The sequence below is a fragment of the Myiozetetes cayanensis genome, unplaced genomic scaffold (genome assembly GCF_022539395.1).
Source record: "Myiozetetes cayanensis isolate MyiCay16 unplaced genomic scaffold, myiCay2020 scf2-11, whole genome shotgun sequence".
Classification (NCBI taxonomy): Eukaryota; Metazoa; Chordata; class Aves; order Passeriformes; family Tyrannidae; genus Myiozetetes; species Myiozetetes cayanensis.
The window spans coordinates 39,161,616-39,176,911 of NW_026087411.1; the positions used below are offsets into that span (position 1 = coordinate 39,161,616).

The 15,296-nt window shown below is 39.5% G+C and overlaps 1 protein-coding gene across 3 annotated transcripts; it reads left to right on the plus strand.

Moving 5' to 3' along the window:
- Positions 1-424: 424 nt before the first annotated feature.
- GNG4 (G protein subunit gamma 4) lies at positions 425-14,930 on the plus strand. Of its 3 annotated transcripts, none has more exons than XM_050316629.1 (3): positions 425-523; positions 7,046-7,151; positions 14,173-14,930. In XM_050316629.1, the coding sequence occupies exons 2-3, from the start codon at positions 7,056-7,058 to the stop codon at positions 14,299-14,301; spliced, it is 225 nt and encodes a 74-aa protein (XP_050172586.1). In that variant the 5' UTR covers positions 425-523; positions 7,046-7,055; the 3' UTR covers positions 14,302-14,930. The 3 variants fall into 3 exon arrangements, with proteins under 3 accessions (XP_050172586.1, XP_050172585.1, XP_050172587.1); XM_050316628.1 differs by lacking the exon at positions 425-523 and adding an exon at positions 713-863; XM_050316630.1 differs by lacking the exon at positions 425-523 and adding an exon at positions 5,699-5,748.
- The last annotated feature ends 366 nt before the right edge of the window (positions 14,931-15,296 follow it).

Here is a 15,296-nt window from a genome sequence, read left to right on the forward strand (position 1 = left end):
CTAAAGGAGGTTGTAGCCAGGTTGAGGTTGGCCTCTTCTCCCATGCAGCTAGTGACAGGATAAGAGGATGTAGTCTCAAACTGACCAAGGGAGGTTCAGGTTGGACATTAGGAGGAATTTCTTTACATAAAGGGTAATTAAACATTGGAATTAATTGCCCTGGGAGATGGTTGCATCACTGTCCCTGGAAGTGTTTAATGAAAAGACTGAACAAGTCATGGTCTAGTTGACATGGTGGTGTTTGGTCATAGGCTGGACTCGACGATCTCAGAGGTCTTTTCTAACCTAACTGAGCCTATGATCCTGTTCGAGAAACACCTGGACGACCGTTTGATCCCTAAATCCGTCTGTGGGCGGGACAGGAGGTGGCTGCAGCAGGAGAGAAGGAGGGCGGAGCGGGAGGGCGGTGGCGGCCGGGGCCGCCCCGCCCCGCGGTCCATGTGGCTGTGGCTGTGCTGGTGCCGCTGCCGGGCCCGCCCCGGGCTGCTCGGAGCTCCCCGTGCTCCGCCCGCCGCCCCGCACGGTGAGGGGGAGCCGCGGGCGCCGGGCGGGAGAAGGTGCCGGGTGGGGCGGGGCGGGATCAGGGATTGGGGCCGGGGCGGGGGCTCCCCGGGCAGGGCGGGCCGGGGCTGCTGAGCGGTGCTTTCTCCCTCGCTGCCATCGGCGCTGGTGCCTTGGGAAACCCGCGGCTGCTCCGCCCGGCATCCCGGTGGTTCCGTGGGCTGCGGGTAAACAGCGCCCGGCGGCGGCCGCGCCGGTCGGAGTTTCCCGGGTACGCGCCACAGTCGGCGCCGGGCTTTGGGCTCTGCTGTCGCTGCATCGGCGGGGGACGTCCTTCCCTGGAAAAGCTGCCCCAAGTCCAGGTACCCCGCGGGCGGCGGGGTGGGTCTCTGTTCTGCGTGCTCCTTCCTCGCCATCTGCCTGGTGCGAAGGCGCAAGGAAGCGGCCGCTTTTCCTGCTGACTGGCTGGCGCTGCCGGAGGAATAACACTTACTGCCCGTCCGTCGGCTGCTGGCGATAATTACTGATGTGCTGTGCTGGGAGCTGCTGCACAGCAGAGCCATTAGGGCAGCTCAGAGAGACAGAAAACTCGGAATAACAACTTGAAAAACACTGCAGGGGATGCAGTGCCTGGCTTCCGGGAGGCGCTCTCCCTACCTTGCATATTACAATTCAGTTTAATACATTTTAAGCGGGGTTTAAGTGGAGTAGTTAAATTTCCTCGTATATTTCTTTAGAAGCTCACAAGTGTCTCTAAAAGTTAGCCAGAGAGGTAAAACAGGAGACAGGAATCATCTTCCTGCCTCAGACTTTCTGGATCTCTGATGGTTCGTAGGGCTGTAGGTGCAAATAACCTGTATGCTGATGATAAATAATATTGTATGAAAAGATTGTCCTTGTGAAAAGTCACATTAGTTCAACCATTGTTTCCTTTGATTTTTTAAATGCCGAGAAGCAAGATGATATTTTTGAACAAAAATTTGGGCATAGCGGCAAGAATTTTTGGAACTTGACAGGTGGACTGGATATAGTATTGGATATGTTAGATGAGAACTGAGCTGTTGGCGTTTGGCTGGTTTGCACTGACATGATTAACAGTTATTTTCAAAGTCACCACGTTTATGGTATGAAAATTACATTCTTATTGTGAACAATAGTCTTGCCTTTAATCTACTCATTTCTGCTCGTACTAAGCCTTAGTAGACGGAGTGAAAACCTGTAGTAATTTTCTAGTATTTCTTTGTGAAGCCATGAGACAGAGAAAGTAAAAGGATTCCTTGCCTGCCCTCTCTGTTTGCAGAGCTACACCAGTTGTGGGGAATCCTGGAGTAAGAACTGAGATGGCAGAGGAAGTTATTCCTCTCCTCTTTGTGACCTGCAGATAAAGGGGAAAATTACCCATGTTGTGTGGACAGTGATGCTAGCACAGATAACTAGTACTCTTAGTGCAGGGTAGTTGTTAAGTTTCTCTTGCCTAAACAGCAACTGAAAGACTCTTTTTTTTTCTTTTCCTTTTTTTTTTTTTAAATTTCTTTGATATGCCAGTTTTTTATCAAACAGCTGTGAGCATGTAAATTTTGCTGTTTATGTTCTTGCAAGGATAATCAAACGTGAGGATCTTTCCACAATTTAGAATGTGATTTGCAGGTCATTTTCCAGTGATGATTCCCGCTAATGTCACTGGGACTTTGTTGCATGATTGGGTTGACTTTTCTATTGTGCTGTGTGTCCAAGAAGTGCAGAACTTGTGTGGAAGATGTTCTTCACAGTTGTCAACTCCAGATTTTCTAATCTAGTAATTTCAGGTTTGTCACTTTAGATTGGTGAAAGAAATTTGGTTTAGGGCTTTTTAGATTGAATTCTACAGGTTGCTCTTCTGGTTTTGCATTTTAAGGTTGTACTTGGAACTAGAGGAGAAGAAATTGCCGTGCAGCTTTTCATTCCTGTCGCTTGTTGAAATCCATACCAAAAAGCTTGAAAATTATATTTTGCTTCTGTGTTACTCAAATTTTCAGACTTTTCCTGCATTTTACTAACATTTATAATGTTTAGTAAATGTTAGTTGCACTCCTTACCCTGGTGCAGGATCAAACTATACCTGCAAATATTTGTGCAACTTCCTGGGTTATCATAAGATAAGTTTGCCTTTGAAGTGCTGTTGGGTACAATCTAATCAATTGTAAAAACAAGTAAAGGAAAGTTGATCTTCACAAAGCATTTTGAGGAGCCCTGGAGATGGTGAACTTCAGCACACATGCGTTACCTGCAACCAGAGAAAGGATGAAGTTCAAGTGAGCTAAAAAGCCACAACACCCCGGGAGATTCATCTGGCGGGAAGGCTGTCATTACAAAGCTTTCAGGAGTGATGCTTTAGGAAACAGCTGTCTAGTATGATGTGCCAGTCAGCAGAAACTACTTGGCTGAAAAAGGCTGTGTAGCTGCTGTCACTATTCTTTGGTAGTGTGATCAGTGTTCCCCTTATAGAAAAGAATCAATAGAGACTAGGTTAATAAACTCGGTGTGCTGCACAAAAATATACTGCATAAGTGAGCTCCTGTATAATCTAGGTCCACTGGTGTGCATCAGTGACACGTAGACTGCATGTAGTCTGATCATTACCATGTTACTGTAACTACGGTGATTTTCAGGACCTCTGTATGTCTGTATCGAGCTGACTTAATGGGGGGCTGCTGGAAAAACAGGCAGGAATGAACAGTAGCAAACCCAGCTGTGTAATTTCTGATTCAGGGGAGTTTAGATTATTTAAAAGATAGGGAGAAGTTACTCCTTTTGAGTATCAAAACCAGTGTGGCCAGCAGGGCAAGGGATGTGATTCTACCCCTCTACTCCACTCTGCTGATAGCCCAGCTGCAGTGCTGCGTCCAGCTCTGGGGTCCCCAGCACAGGAAGGACATCAACCCATCAGAGCGAGTGCAGAGGAGGGCCACACAGATATAAAGGGACTGGAGCACATCTCCTATGAGGAATGTCTGAAAGAATTGGAATTGTTCGGCCCGGAGAAGCAAACTCTCCAGGGAGACCTTATTGCAGTAATTGAAAGGGGCTTGTAAGAAAGAGGGGATGGACTTTTTAACAGGGCCTGTTTGCCATAGGACAAAGGGTTTTAAACTAAAAGAGGGTTGATATAGACTAGATGTATGGACAAAACATTTTATCACGTGTGTGGTGAAGCACTGTTAACAGGTTGCCCAGAGAGGTGGTGGATGCCCCATCCCTGGAAACATTCAAGGTCTGGTTGGATGCCCTGAGCAACTTGCTGTAGTAGAAGACGCTACTGCTTATTGTAGGGACCTTGGACTAGATGACCTTTAAAGGTGCCTTCCAACACAAACCATTCTGTGATCCTGCAGACTGTCCCTCAGGTACAATATAAAGCTACATGTGCCTTCCTGTGGGACTAAAGGCCTTGAGAATACTTGAACTGTTTCTGAGGAGACATCTTAAGAGAAAGAATCAGCCATTTGTCAGGCTGCAGCCTCAGAGGAAGCACTTCAGAGGAAACAGGTCCTTCAAGAGGGTGTTTGAAGGAGGAGGCTTCCTCACATTCCAGGGGATGGGTGTGTAATAGATTCTCTTGTTATTAAAATTTCTTTTCTCTCCAGAGCTTTATTTCTAAGTAAGAATTTTATTTCGTTAAAGAATATTAAGCTTAAGGTTATTAAAGAATGTCATAGGTCCTAAGGAGAACAGAATCGGGTGTCATCCAAAGCTTTGTCTGCAAAAGTGACCTTTAGCACAGCCTGATTTGTTATTAAAATTTGCTTCTCTCTAGAGCTTTATTTCTAAGTAAAAATTTTATATCATTAAAGAATGTTAAGCTTTCGGTTATTAGAGAATATCACAGGTCCTAAGGAGAGCAGAACCAGGTGTCATCCAAAGTTTTGTCTGCAAAAAGGACACATCATATGTAACTGATGCACAGATATGTACTGTATTTGCAAAGAGTGAGAGAAGGCAGAGGTTTATGCAGCTTGGTAGGTGAAATGTGAAACAGGAGAAATCAGTCTTACAAAGTTCTGGAACCAGAGCAGTCTGTATGAAAAGTAGAGATTAGATACTTAAATGGATGCTAAGCTCTTCCAGAAATGTGGTAGTTAAGTATTTAAGTGCATGATTTGAGTGAATGAACTATCAGAAAAGCTTGGGAGATCTGGAATTCTCTTGACTGTTCAGGCAGTATCAGTTGCTTAATTTGGTTTACTTTAAATCTCTTATTCAATATTAAATTTCCAATTTGCCTCTGGATTTGGGCTGTGGCAAATGTAGAAAGGGCCCTGTGAGTTGATTTAGCTTTGCCTTTTGTGGCTTTATTATCATTAGAGTTTAGCTGCGGAGATGATAACAAAATTTAAATGATTCATACTTGTGGGGGTATCATTTTGTAAACAAAGCTAAATGTGTTTATTCTCATTTTAATGGATATATTGATGCTTAAAAGCTAGGGAGTTGTCAAACAATAAGTCCACAGATGAGCTGTAATTCAGAGCCTCCTCCTCTTGTGAATGTCTCCTATCCTTTCTGCTGTTTGACTTCCCACTGCAAGTCAAAACACATCTGAAAATTGATTGGAGGCTGTTGGTTGGTTGTGGGTTTTTGTACCGTACATGGCATTTTATACAAAGCCAGTTGCTCCACATGTATTCAATCCTGTGCCTTGTGAGGAATATGAGTTACAAGATTGTAAACAAAGACAAAAAAATAAGAAGCTGCTGTGTTCTGACACGATTTTATTTCATCAGAGCATGCATGCAAGGGGGAAACTTGAGTTCCATTCAAATGACACACTAAAAACCCCAAAAACCTGTTCTTTGTCTTGGGATGTGTCAAAGCTCTTGTTTTATTTGGCACAATTAATGTATTTTAAGATATCATTTTCCCCACCTAGACTTACACTAGACTTGAAAGGATAAGATCCTTTTGTTTCTTTGAATTAGTGTTGAGCATGGCTGACCAATGCATTTGTATTCCACCAATCCTGTTTTACAGCACAGGTTACTGATTTTTAGAAAGCAGAAGATACAACTGTCTTTTGCCCTGTCTTTGAGCATGCATTTTGTGAAATCAAAGCAGTTAAAAAGTTATTCCTTCATTCTGTCCTCTAGATTATGTACGTCTATTGAGTCTTAACAGGGTTAAGACATTGTATGTACAATTTTTTTTACAAGAGCATTTCCTGTGTCCTGCTTAATTTCCTGTTTGTATCTTATCCCCCAGTGACTGGATCAAGTAAGCTATCAAGGTTCAAGAAGGGAAATTTGTATGGTTCTAAGGTGTTTGCTTCTTATCCAGAAATAAGCTGGAAGCATTCATTTTGAAAGACCTGAACCTAAAACTCTTTTGGCAGCGTACAAAATGCATCCTTTTATGTGTTTTTCTCCCATGTCCCATCTGCCTCTCACACCCCTTGTCTTCTGCATTGCCGAACTTTGTATTGATTTCTGATGCCTGGTGCTCCACTAATCTTGCTTCAAATGGCACTTGTGGTAAAGACCGTAGGGGAGTGTTTTGGCTGTTTGAAAGCTCAGCACCTCATCTTCCTGGATAGTGTAACTAGCCTAGGACCTGTCTAGGTCGTCTGTAATCCTATCGTCTTTCCATGTGGCTTTAGTCCAACTTCCAATGGCTTCTGAATAGGAACTGTTACTTCTGCTGGACCAGCACTGCATAATGGTGTCAGCACAAGGTGGTCTAACATACAGGCCACCTCTGGCATATATATTGTAAGTTATTCAAGGTCTGAATGTGGTCATCTTGACTAATCTGATAACAGTGCTGAGGAACTGTGTGGTAACAGTTGATTTAATCCCTCAGGGAGAAGCAATGCAAGAAAACCAAACACTGTCATACCTTAATTAGATGTCCCTTCCCAAGAGCTGCAGATCTCTTAAAAAAGAATGCTTTCCTATCCTGCATAGTGTACTGTACCAGGTTTTAATCATGTTTAAATTTTGCTAGGCATGTCTCAGCAAAAAGTTGGAAAGCACTGCATTATTTTTCTTAATCTGTTACCTCATTTCTAAACCCCTTATATTGATAGTCAGAATTTTGACTCGTTCTGTATCTTAACATTTCTCTTTGATTCTCAGTGAGAGTGGTGAGACATTCATTTTCACTGTGCACATTTCTGAACTTTTTTTGATGTTACAAGGTGTAACTGGGGCATGGAGCCAAACTGTGCAATGGCTGCAAGGTCTGTTTGTGAACAGCCGTTCCGAGTTGGCAGTCTGAACCAGGGCACCCATTTCTACACTGAAGTAATGGTCCTGTGCTCTGTGTTTGTATGCATGCTGTTTGCAGGATTCAGGTTGAGTACTGATGATGGGAAATGCAAATATATAATGCAATAAGGTGCTATTGAACAAGAGGACAGAAATAAATGGTGTCTGGTCTCTATTTGCGACCTACAGCCTGACAGCGTTGATATGGTGGGTGAGGGTTGGTTAGGGTTCAGATAACTGTCTTCAAAGTGATTGCTGTATTTGCTATCTGTACTTTTAAATGTTCTCAACTTTGTCTCTTCTAGGAAAAACAAAATGAAGGAACTAGTGTCAAACAGTACAACCAGTATATCGCAAGCCAGGAAAGCTGTGGAGCAATTAAAAATGGAAGCATATATGGATAGAATGAAGGTAAACTTAGACTTATTGTTGATATTTTGAATTCACTGACTAGCTTGTGTCTCTTTAATAATGTAGAAAGACTCAACCAGCTGAAATAAAAAATCCTTGTTGAACTATAAACCAATATTAGGTACTGTAAATGAGTCACTAACTCCTACTAACTACTGTAAATAACTAACTACTAACTACTCCTACTAACTACTGTAACAGAGACACTAACTGGTGCGTTCTAGTGAAGGGATTTCCAAAGCCTGGCTTATAGTTTGCTTCTGTGTGTCTTTTACATCTGTCAAAAGTGATATTTTGTGAAATACTTAAAATAAGCTGGCAGATGCAGGGGTGCTCCTCTTTGTCTGTCACCTGTAGCTTAATTTAAGTGCAGCTCAGGTTTCTCAGTTTTTTCCCTTAAGACCTGGAATAAGTCTTTAAGATATTGCAGTACTTTTGAACAATGATGGGACAAGAGAACTGCTTTGATTTGTTTTGTTTTAGCACAGACATCATTGCACAAAAAACTTGTATGATTGCAGTGTGCAGTTATGACTTTTCACACTTGATAACTTGTTGTATGTGAAGATTTCATTTTATCACACCTCTAAATATATGTAGATTAAATATTTTTACTAAAGACACTATTAAACAGAGGTTCTTAGCATTTTTAACCAACAAAGTCTGTGGATTATTCTTGCCTGTCATTGTGCCTTCCACTAGGCTAAAATTTCGTGAATAAATCGAGCACCTAAAACCTAATAGTGTCACAGAAAGTTTTAAGAAAACAATGCTCATTTCTGTTGCTCTTTTACTCTGAAAGTAGAGAATAATTATTTGCATTAAAAAATCCAGTCTCTACAATTAAGAACAGTTTCTAGTCTGTCCATCTCTGAAAAGGAATACATTTAAATTATCCATTTTTCTGAAAACAACTGTACCTGAGTTGTTGCAAACTTTAACTGTTTGTAACTGAGATTACTAACTCGGTAAGACAGTTTAGAAATGTTGTACATTAAAATTATCACATAGTCTTAACTCAGTCTGTTTGTCCATCCTTCCCTATGTGCTGAAATTCTGCATGTAGTGAGCATGGGGACAATAGCATATAATTATGATTTTTAAAATTGTATCAGATCACAAACTCACTAATTGGAAACATAGTGTTTCTAATTCAGAAATATCAGCGCAGTGCACATGAGTGGTCAGTCTTGCTTATATGTAAATAGAAATTTCAGTCTCTCCTTTCGTGGCCATTTTTAGCAATGTCTTACAAGATCACTGAATTTGCAAAAGTGCCGTTTCTGTCTCGTATAGTATCTTACAAATTCCACATAACCTGTTCGCAGGGACAGGTGTTTCTATTTCCTGCAGTAAGGGAAGTTCTATCTTTTCAGTGTTCAATGCAATTAAACTGTCCCCTGACTCAGGTCATATTGCAGCTGCATGAACAGAAGTGACCAGAAGGAACGGGTGTGCAGGAGTGGCAGAGGAAAGGGTTGGAAAAATATGGCCCAGTTTATTGGAATTTGAAATCGTTGATACTTAGTAGATTGTCTTAAACTTGCTTCTGTATATTCAGTGGTAACTGTCACAAACCACGTCATTAGCTCAGTTATGCAGATAGGTTCATTAGTTAGATGTATAACATTCTTAATTACATATGCAAGAAAGACATAGGTTATTTTTACAGTCAGTTTAATTAAAAAGAACACAGTTATTAGCAAGTGTGGCAGACCTAAAAAACAAGATAGCTTGAAAGTGCAATTACTTCACCTTTCAAGACAGCTTGGGACCGAAAACCCATCACAGAAAATCCATCGTTTCAGAATTCTGAGGGTTTCTATACTAACATAAACTGAATATAACCTTTCAAAATGTCTTGATTTCTAGAATTTCTTTGAACAAGGATATAAGGGATTGTGAGAAGAGGTGGATAGGATTTTTATTCCTTCAAGGTCTTTGCTTTGCTTTTTAATCTTGAATCAGCTAAGTGTGTGTTTCAGCATAGCCAGATTTTACCAAGAGACTTCCCAGCGATTTCAACAGGAGATCTTGAGTTCTCAGACCATCACTGTAAAGGGCAGAAAAATTAACTTTTTTCTGGCATTTTGCATCTGATTAAACTAGTTAGACATTTAACAAAAGATCACTGCTTTCCAAATAATTTAATTAAATACTGTTTTGGAAATAGATATAGCCAAAGGGTTATTCCCATAATAGGCAGGACCACATTGTGAACACTAAAAAGGTGCCTGCATTATTGGCTAAGGAAATCAGAAGTTCTAGCTCATTTTTCTACTACAGAGGCACTTTGTTTTCCATGGACAGTAGCTGCTGTAAGCAGCAAGTGTTGGGTCTGTTCAATTAAAGTCTTGTAGCTAAAAGTGTAATGATAATGCCCATTCCCTGCTGTGTTCCGGATTTTTCAGTTGATTTAAAAATCTAGTCCTTTAACCAGTCAGAGCAGCAAGCAGTGCTGTGTCTGAGGTTCCATAAAGACAACTCGCTGTTAAGGTGTGAAAGAAACAGGACAACTTAAAGCAGAGGATGAAGTTATTGTTGTATTGATTGGTAGCTGGAAGGAGTATTACTGTGGTTCTTTTTGTAAACTGTAGGAATCCCAGAAGGATTGTAAATTGAACCCGCCTTACTTGCCTGCTGAAAGAACAGCTTGAGTTTTAATGGAGAAGTAAGTAGAAAGCAGGAAATGCAGATTCCAAGCTAGGAAACATCAAGTGAAATCAGATGAACAGTGGCCTCATGACTAGTAGAAGAATATGTCTTCTAAAGATGCTAGCAGTAAAATTGAGAAACCAAAGATGATATTGGTGTTCATCAGAGTTGTCCTCAGAATAAAGCACTATTTAATCTTCTATTTAATCTTCTCTTTGCTAGCAGAAAAGCAAGAAAGAGTGCTCTGACATTTTAGAATCTTGGTATATCAATTACTATTCCATTTTCTTTTTCCTTAGGAAGACAGGAAGTATTCTTAACTGGTCCTGAATAGTGTTGGGAGATAAACGGTGGAATTGCCAAATAAATGTGTGTGAATCTCTTTGTTTTAAATGTAAAGGATAAGCAGAGTGGGTGTCATAGCAAGGATGGTAATTAGTCACAATCCATGACAAGACAGATGACATAGTAATTGCAGCATTTTGCCCTGTCATTGAAGCTTATAATTATTAGTCCAGCTAACAGGATTATATTCTAACTTTGGCTGTTCTTATCACCTCTGTTATTCTGAAATATAATGGTCAAATTTCACAGTCCTCCTGAGACTAATTCTTTAAGGCATCAGGGTTGAATGTTTTGTTGAATCTTTTTGTTTCCTCTTGGTAATTTGACAAGAAGATGTATTTTTCACTAGAGAGGGTAAAAGTAATCATATAAAACGTGAGATCAGTGTGATACCTATATACTCAATCCTTTCTATCCATACACTTTAAAAGAATTCATCAATTAAACTGGAGTCTGTTTTTTTTTTTTCCTCTAGCCACTTCTGCAATATGTGTAAATTACTTTGAATCTGCAGACCAAGCTGTATTGCGTAGGAGAGCTGACAAGATAAATGTGTTAGTTTCATTTGAATATTCAAGTTACATACATTTATTTTAATTCTTAATAAAAGCTATTCTGAAACTGTTCAGCAGCACTCAGCTGCAAATAACCCTAAAGATGAGTAAAACCTCTGACAGAGTGGCCTCCATTTAACTCCTTCCATGACACAAATAGGCTGATCAGCGCATTATTTTGCACAGTGGCAGGGTGTAGCCCTGGCCGTGAGGCACCTCTGCCTGCTGACATGTGCTAAAGCGGTGTCTCTGCTGGAGCCTTCATGCCACGCTCAATGCAGGGGCCTTCCGCTACTGTTGTTCTGAATAATGACACTGAGCAGGAAACTTGCTGGAGGCAACGTTGTATTTTGCTCTTTTTTTGGCCACAGTTCTGACTTTGCCAACACTGCTCACAGCCGCAGGAACCCGTGTTTTCGTTGCTCCTGGATTGTGATCAGCTAATTTAACTCCCTGTAGTGAGTGGTCATTATTCCGCTGTGCAAGCCTAAGTGACTCCACTTTTAGTGAAGAAATGGCCATAATTCACTTTTATAACTGCTGTAATTCCAGTGGGAGGATATCTCCTCCCCAAACTTTCTGTTTGCTTAAAGGATGAAAATATATGGCCTAGTACAGGTTTAGTTTGTGACAGTGTGCTGAAATGTGATCGTGTTCCTGGTGTTCCTCGGTTCCTTGTTGCAGGTTTGTTTTTTTTACTAAACTGTACCATGGCTTGTTTAAAACCAAACTAAATTGGGATTTAGTTTCATCACTGACATTGATGAAAGTATTGCTCTGCTTCATGGCATTGCTACCAGCATTAGAGGACAAGTTAGATACAGAAATACATGGTGAGCTTTTGCTAGTGAAAATCCTTTCTACTGTTACATGATATCAAAGCACAGTAAAATGTAGAGAAACAGGAAATTATATTACTGGACTTATCCTTTCTAAGAATGATGATTGAAATTGAACTTCTATTCCATTGAAAGAAAAGCGATATACTTGGACTGATATTGCTTATCCATGCATGGAACAAACAAGATCATTGTGGGAAAGTTGGTCTGTTGAAGTCCAGAGTTGGTTCTCTGCTTCTGTAGGTCTCAGTTTGATTAAAAAGACTGTTGGTTTCATGAATGAAATAACTTACTCAGTAGCTTAATTGAAGGTGAAAGGTGCTGGGCATCTTTAATAAACCCTGTCTTGGTACCCAGAAAATCAGATTAGCTCTCCATTAGGTTTTATGGCAATGATGTTTATTATGACAAAGCAATGAAGATGTCATTGAGCTTTTTGTGGGCACCTGTGGCTCTGAGTTTGATTTGCTCAGTTTGAATGTAAGAGTTCAGGACCAGCTAATTAATTAGAGCATAGATCTCTCTTAATTTGAGACAAGCATTTAAGCTTGAAGGACAATAGAGAAGTGAAAAACTATATGTTAAATAATTATGAATGTACTGTTGGTTGTCATTACTTGAAAATACTTCTCCCAAATGGTGTGGGGATAGAATAGACATTCCTCCTAACATTACTGGAAATGTGCTGAACTCCTCTTCAGTGGATAAATTCTATGCTAGTTTATATTTTTCTGAGGTACAGCTTACATAGTTAGCAAAAAAAAAAGTATGTCTCTGTCATTTGATCTTTTGGGGGCTTAATAGGAATTTCATGCTCTGTCTACACTATGCCTTTCTTTAAATAATCTTTTTAAAAATTCACAAGTAAATTTAAATGAAACTTTGGGAATATGATGGGATTCCTAAGTTTTCTGTTTGTTGATTACATGTAGATCTATCTCTCTGTTCTAGACAGTGCCCTCATACCCTAAGCCTCATTCTTTTGTCATTGCTTAGTAAATAGCTAATTGAAGTATGTCTGAAAGTGATTACAGTCCTTTGTACTTTGAAGTCTGTAATTTTCCACACATTTTTGTTTGACCTGCTTCTTTCTTGAGGAAGAACTGGTCCTTCTGAATATCTCTTCTGATTTGCTCAGTTTAGTGCTTCGTTTTCTGCTCTGCGTGTGTCCAGCAGTCTGTTGTTCATATGTAGTGTCTCTGCCCACCCTTTTGACTTACAGGACAACTCAAAGACAAACTAAATTTAAATAACCCAAACACTCTTGCCTCCTCCACTAGGAGGATAGTCTATACTGGGATGCCAAACACAGGTAGTTTGTGGATTTAAAAATTCTAGAAAGGTATGTTTTAGTGGATATTTAAGAAGTAAAAACTATGTTATTTTCTTCCAGGAGTTAATTTAAATTTCATGTGAATTCTGATTCAGTGCCTGTTGACTTCATAGGTCTCATCTGAAGTCTACTACTGGCTGGGCTCCTGTCAAAACAAGTAGGGAGTGGGGAAGCTTAAAGCTAACATAGATGACACACCTGCTAGTAAAATACCAGAAATACAGTTTGGTTTTCCTCTTCACTATAGTTGAGCAAACATGCTGACCTCAGTGTTTGACTCAGGAGAAGCTGTCATGTTGCTCAGAGAAAAAACTTTTCATGTAAAGATTTCAGATTTCATTTTCTCAGACTTTTGAAAACACATTAATTCATCAAAGCAAAGAGATACAGATAGCTGTGAATATCTTGCTGACCAGGCAGAACAAAAATATTTTGTGGATGCATTCTAAATACTTAAAAAAATACATGAGTCACAGTGGCCTAATGTCACAGATATTCATAGGGCACAAAGCTGCAAAGGTTACAAGGTTTAATATTTCATTTTTCATTTAGTGCAAAATATCTTGTAGGCCAACACACTGCTGCATTTTTGTATGACATTTCAGTAAGCATAAACCAATGTTTTGAATTTGGAGAGTTGAGAATTGTTTATTTTAGAGATACAAAAATATTAAAATGTAATGCTCAAGTTTTAATGCATGCTATGAAAAGTAACTTACTAAGCAGAAGATAATTAGTCTTAATTCATTGAAAAGAACAGTATTTAGCTTAAATAACAGCTATGATCGACTATGTTCAAGTTTTGTTCTTGATTTATTATTTCTTTTTAATCCCATGGTCATGTGCCTAAAGAACTTTTTGTTTGTTTTGCATTTAAAGGAGCAAAGGGTAGAAAGTGTTTGTGGAAAACCTTACAACCAGTGATTGGGAATAAGAGCTGAAGCAGGTGGCCTCTACAGAAACAGACACTTAAAGGAGAATCCAAATTGTTTATGAATGATTAGCATACAAATATGTGCTCCTGACCTCCTTCTGCTGGAGGGGAACAGCTGAACATGAATCATATAAATTAATACCATTTTATGTCACTATGTCAGATAAAATTGATGTAAGGATTACTAGGCCTAGTAAGAGCAAATGGAGAGTTGTGGTCTCTAATAAAGGATAAAGCGATCTACTCCCTACTCCCTATTTTATGATAGCTCCTGTTACATTTGTTTTTATGAAAAATATTTATGCCATGCAGATTGGTTCAGAATTACGTGTTACAGTAGTTCTCTCTTCTCTTCTATTAGGTGTCCAAGGCTGCAGCAGATTTATTGGCATATTGTGATGCACACATTGGAGAAGATCCCCTTATTATTCCTGTGCCTGCATCTGAAAATCCCTTTAGGGAGAAGAAACTCTTTTGTACTATCCTTTGAGTCTGTTTTTAATTAAAAATGTGTCCTGCTAAAATTTGGTATCGGTGTTGCATGCTTTTAGCATTTTTTTCTTCAGATATCTATACTTACCTTATAACTATAATATTTTTCAGAGGTAGTACATTTTCTGCTAAAAAAAAAATTTAGATTAAAAAAAAAACCTAAAAAATTCAAGGTGATCCTTCTCTTTGAGAACAATGTACAAGTTTAATTTCAGTTCTTCATAAATATTCTTTTGGTCCTAATGAAAGTGTTGAGTACAGTATCAAATTGTAGATATCTTTGCCAGTCATAGATTTTTTCTGAGACCTAAATGAGTCATACCAATTCTTGAAGCTATTTTTAACATTCTTGTTTTCCTTGGAAGGTGAATTTAATTCATTTGCCTTTAAAAATTTCTATCGAAAGAGTAGTGTGACCTCTGCCTCAAGTAGCACTATTTAGGAAAAGATCCCAGTAATTTACAATGTGTGGAATGATTAATCTTACACAGTAAGTGGTGTTTTCTGAAGACTGTAAGAAACTTGACTGCAAAAAGAATCTTAGTAAAGCAACATTGTAACTACAAGCAGAATGAAGATGTATAGTTACACATCAGGACTGAATCAATAAAACTGTAGAAAAACATAGCTGCTTGTATCTTATTTTGAATTATAATGATTTAAATTATTTCAGAAAGTAAACTGAACTGTGATATAACTGTTCCTGAGGGTCTTGGTGGAGGGTGTAAAACTGCCCTGAACACCACAGGGAGGGGGATTATATTTTCTGAGCAGCTCTCTACGTGCTTTTGCCCATAAGAGTAAGACTTTATGGGGACAGAGAGTTTAATGGTAAATGAATGTTGTTCTATAATATTCAGTGAGACCACTGTGCCATTGACAGCCACTGTGTTTGTATATTTCTGTAGCTGTAACGTTGTCAGCAAGTAATTTACGGAGGTGCAGGGAGATTTTTTTTGTTTTGACTTTGTTGAAAGTGCAGTGAGAGGAAAA

What these genes read in the sequence shown, in the direction of transcription:
- GNG4 (XM_050316629.1), top strand. Translation starts at nt 7,056, where the DNA reads ATGAAGGAACTAGTGTCAAACAGTACAACCAGTATATCGCAAGCCAGG. An exon ending in CATATATGGATAGAATGAAG is followed by an intron (nt 7,152 to 14,172) that starts GTAAACTTAGAC and finishes CTCTTCTATTAG; the next exon opens with GTGTCCAAGGCTGCAGCAGA.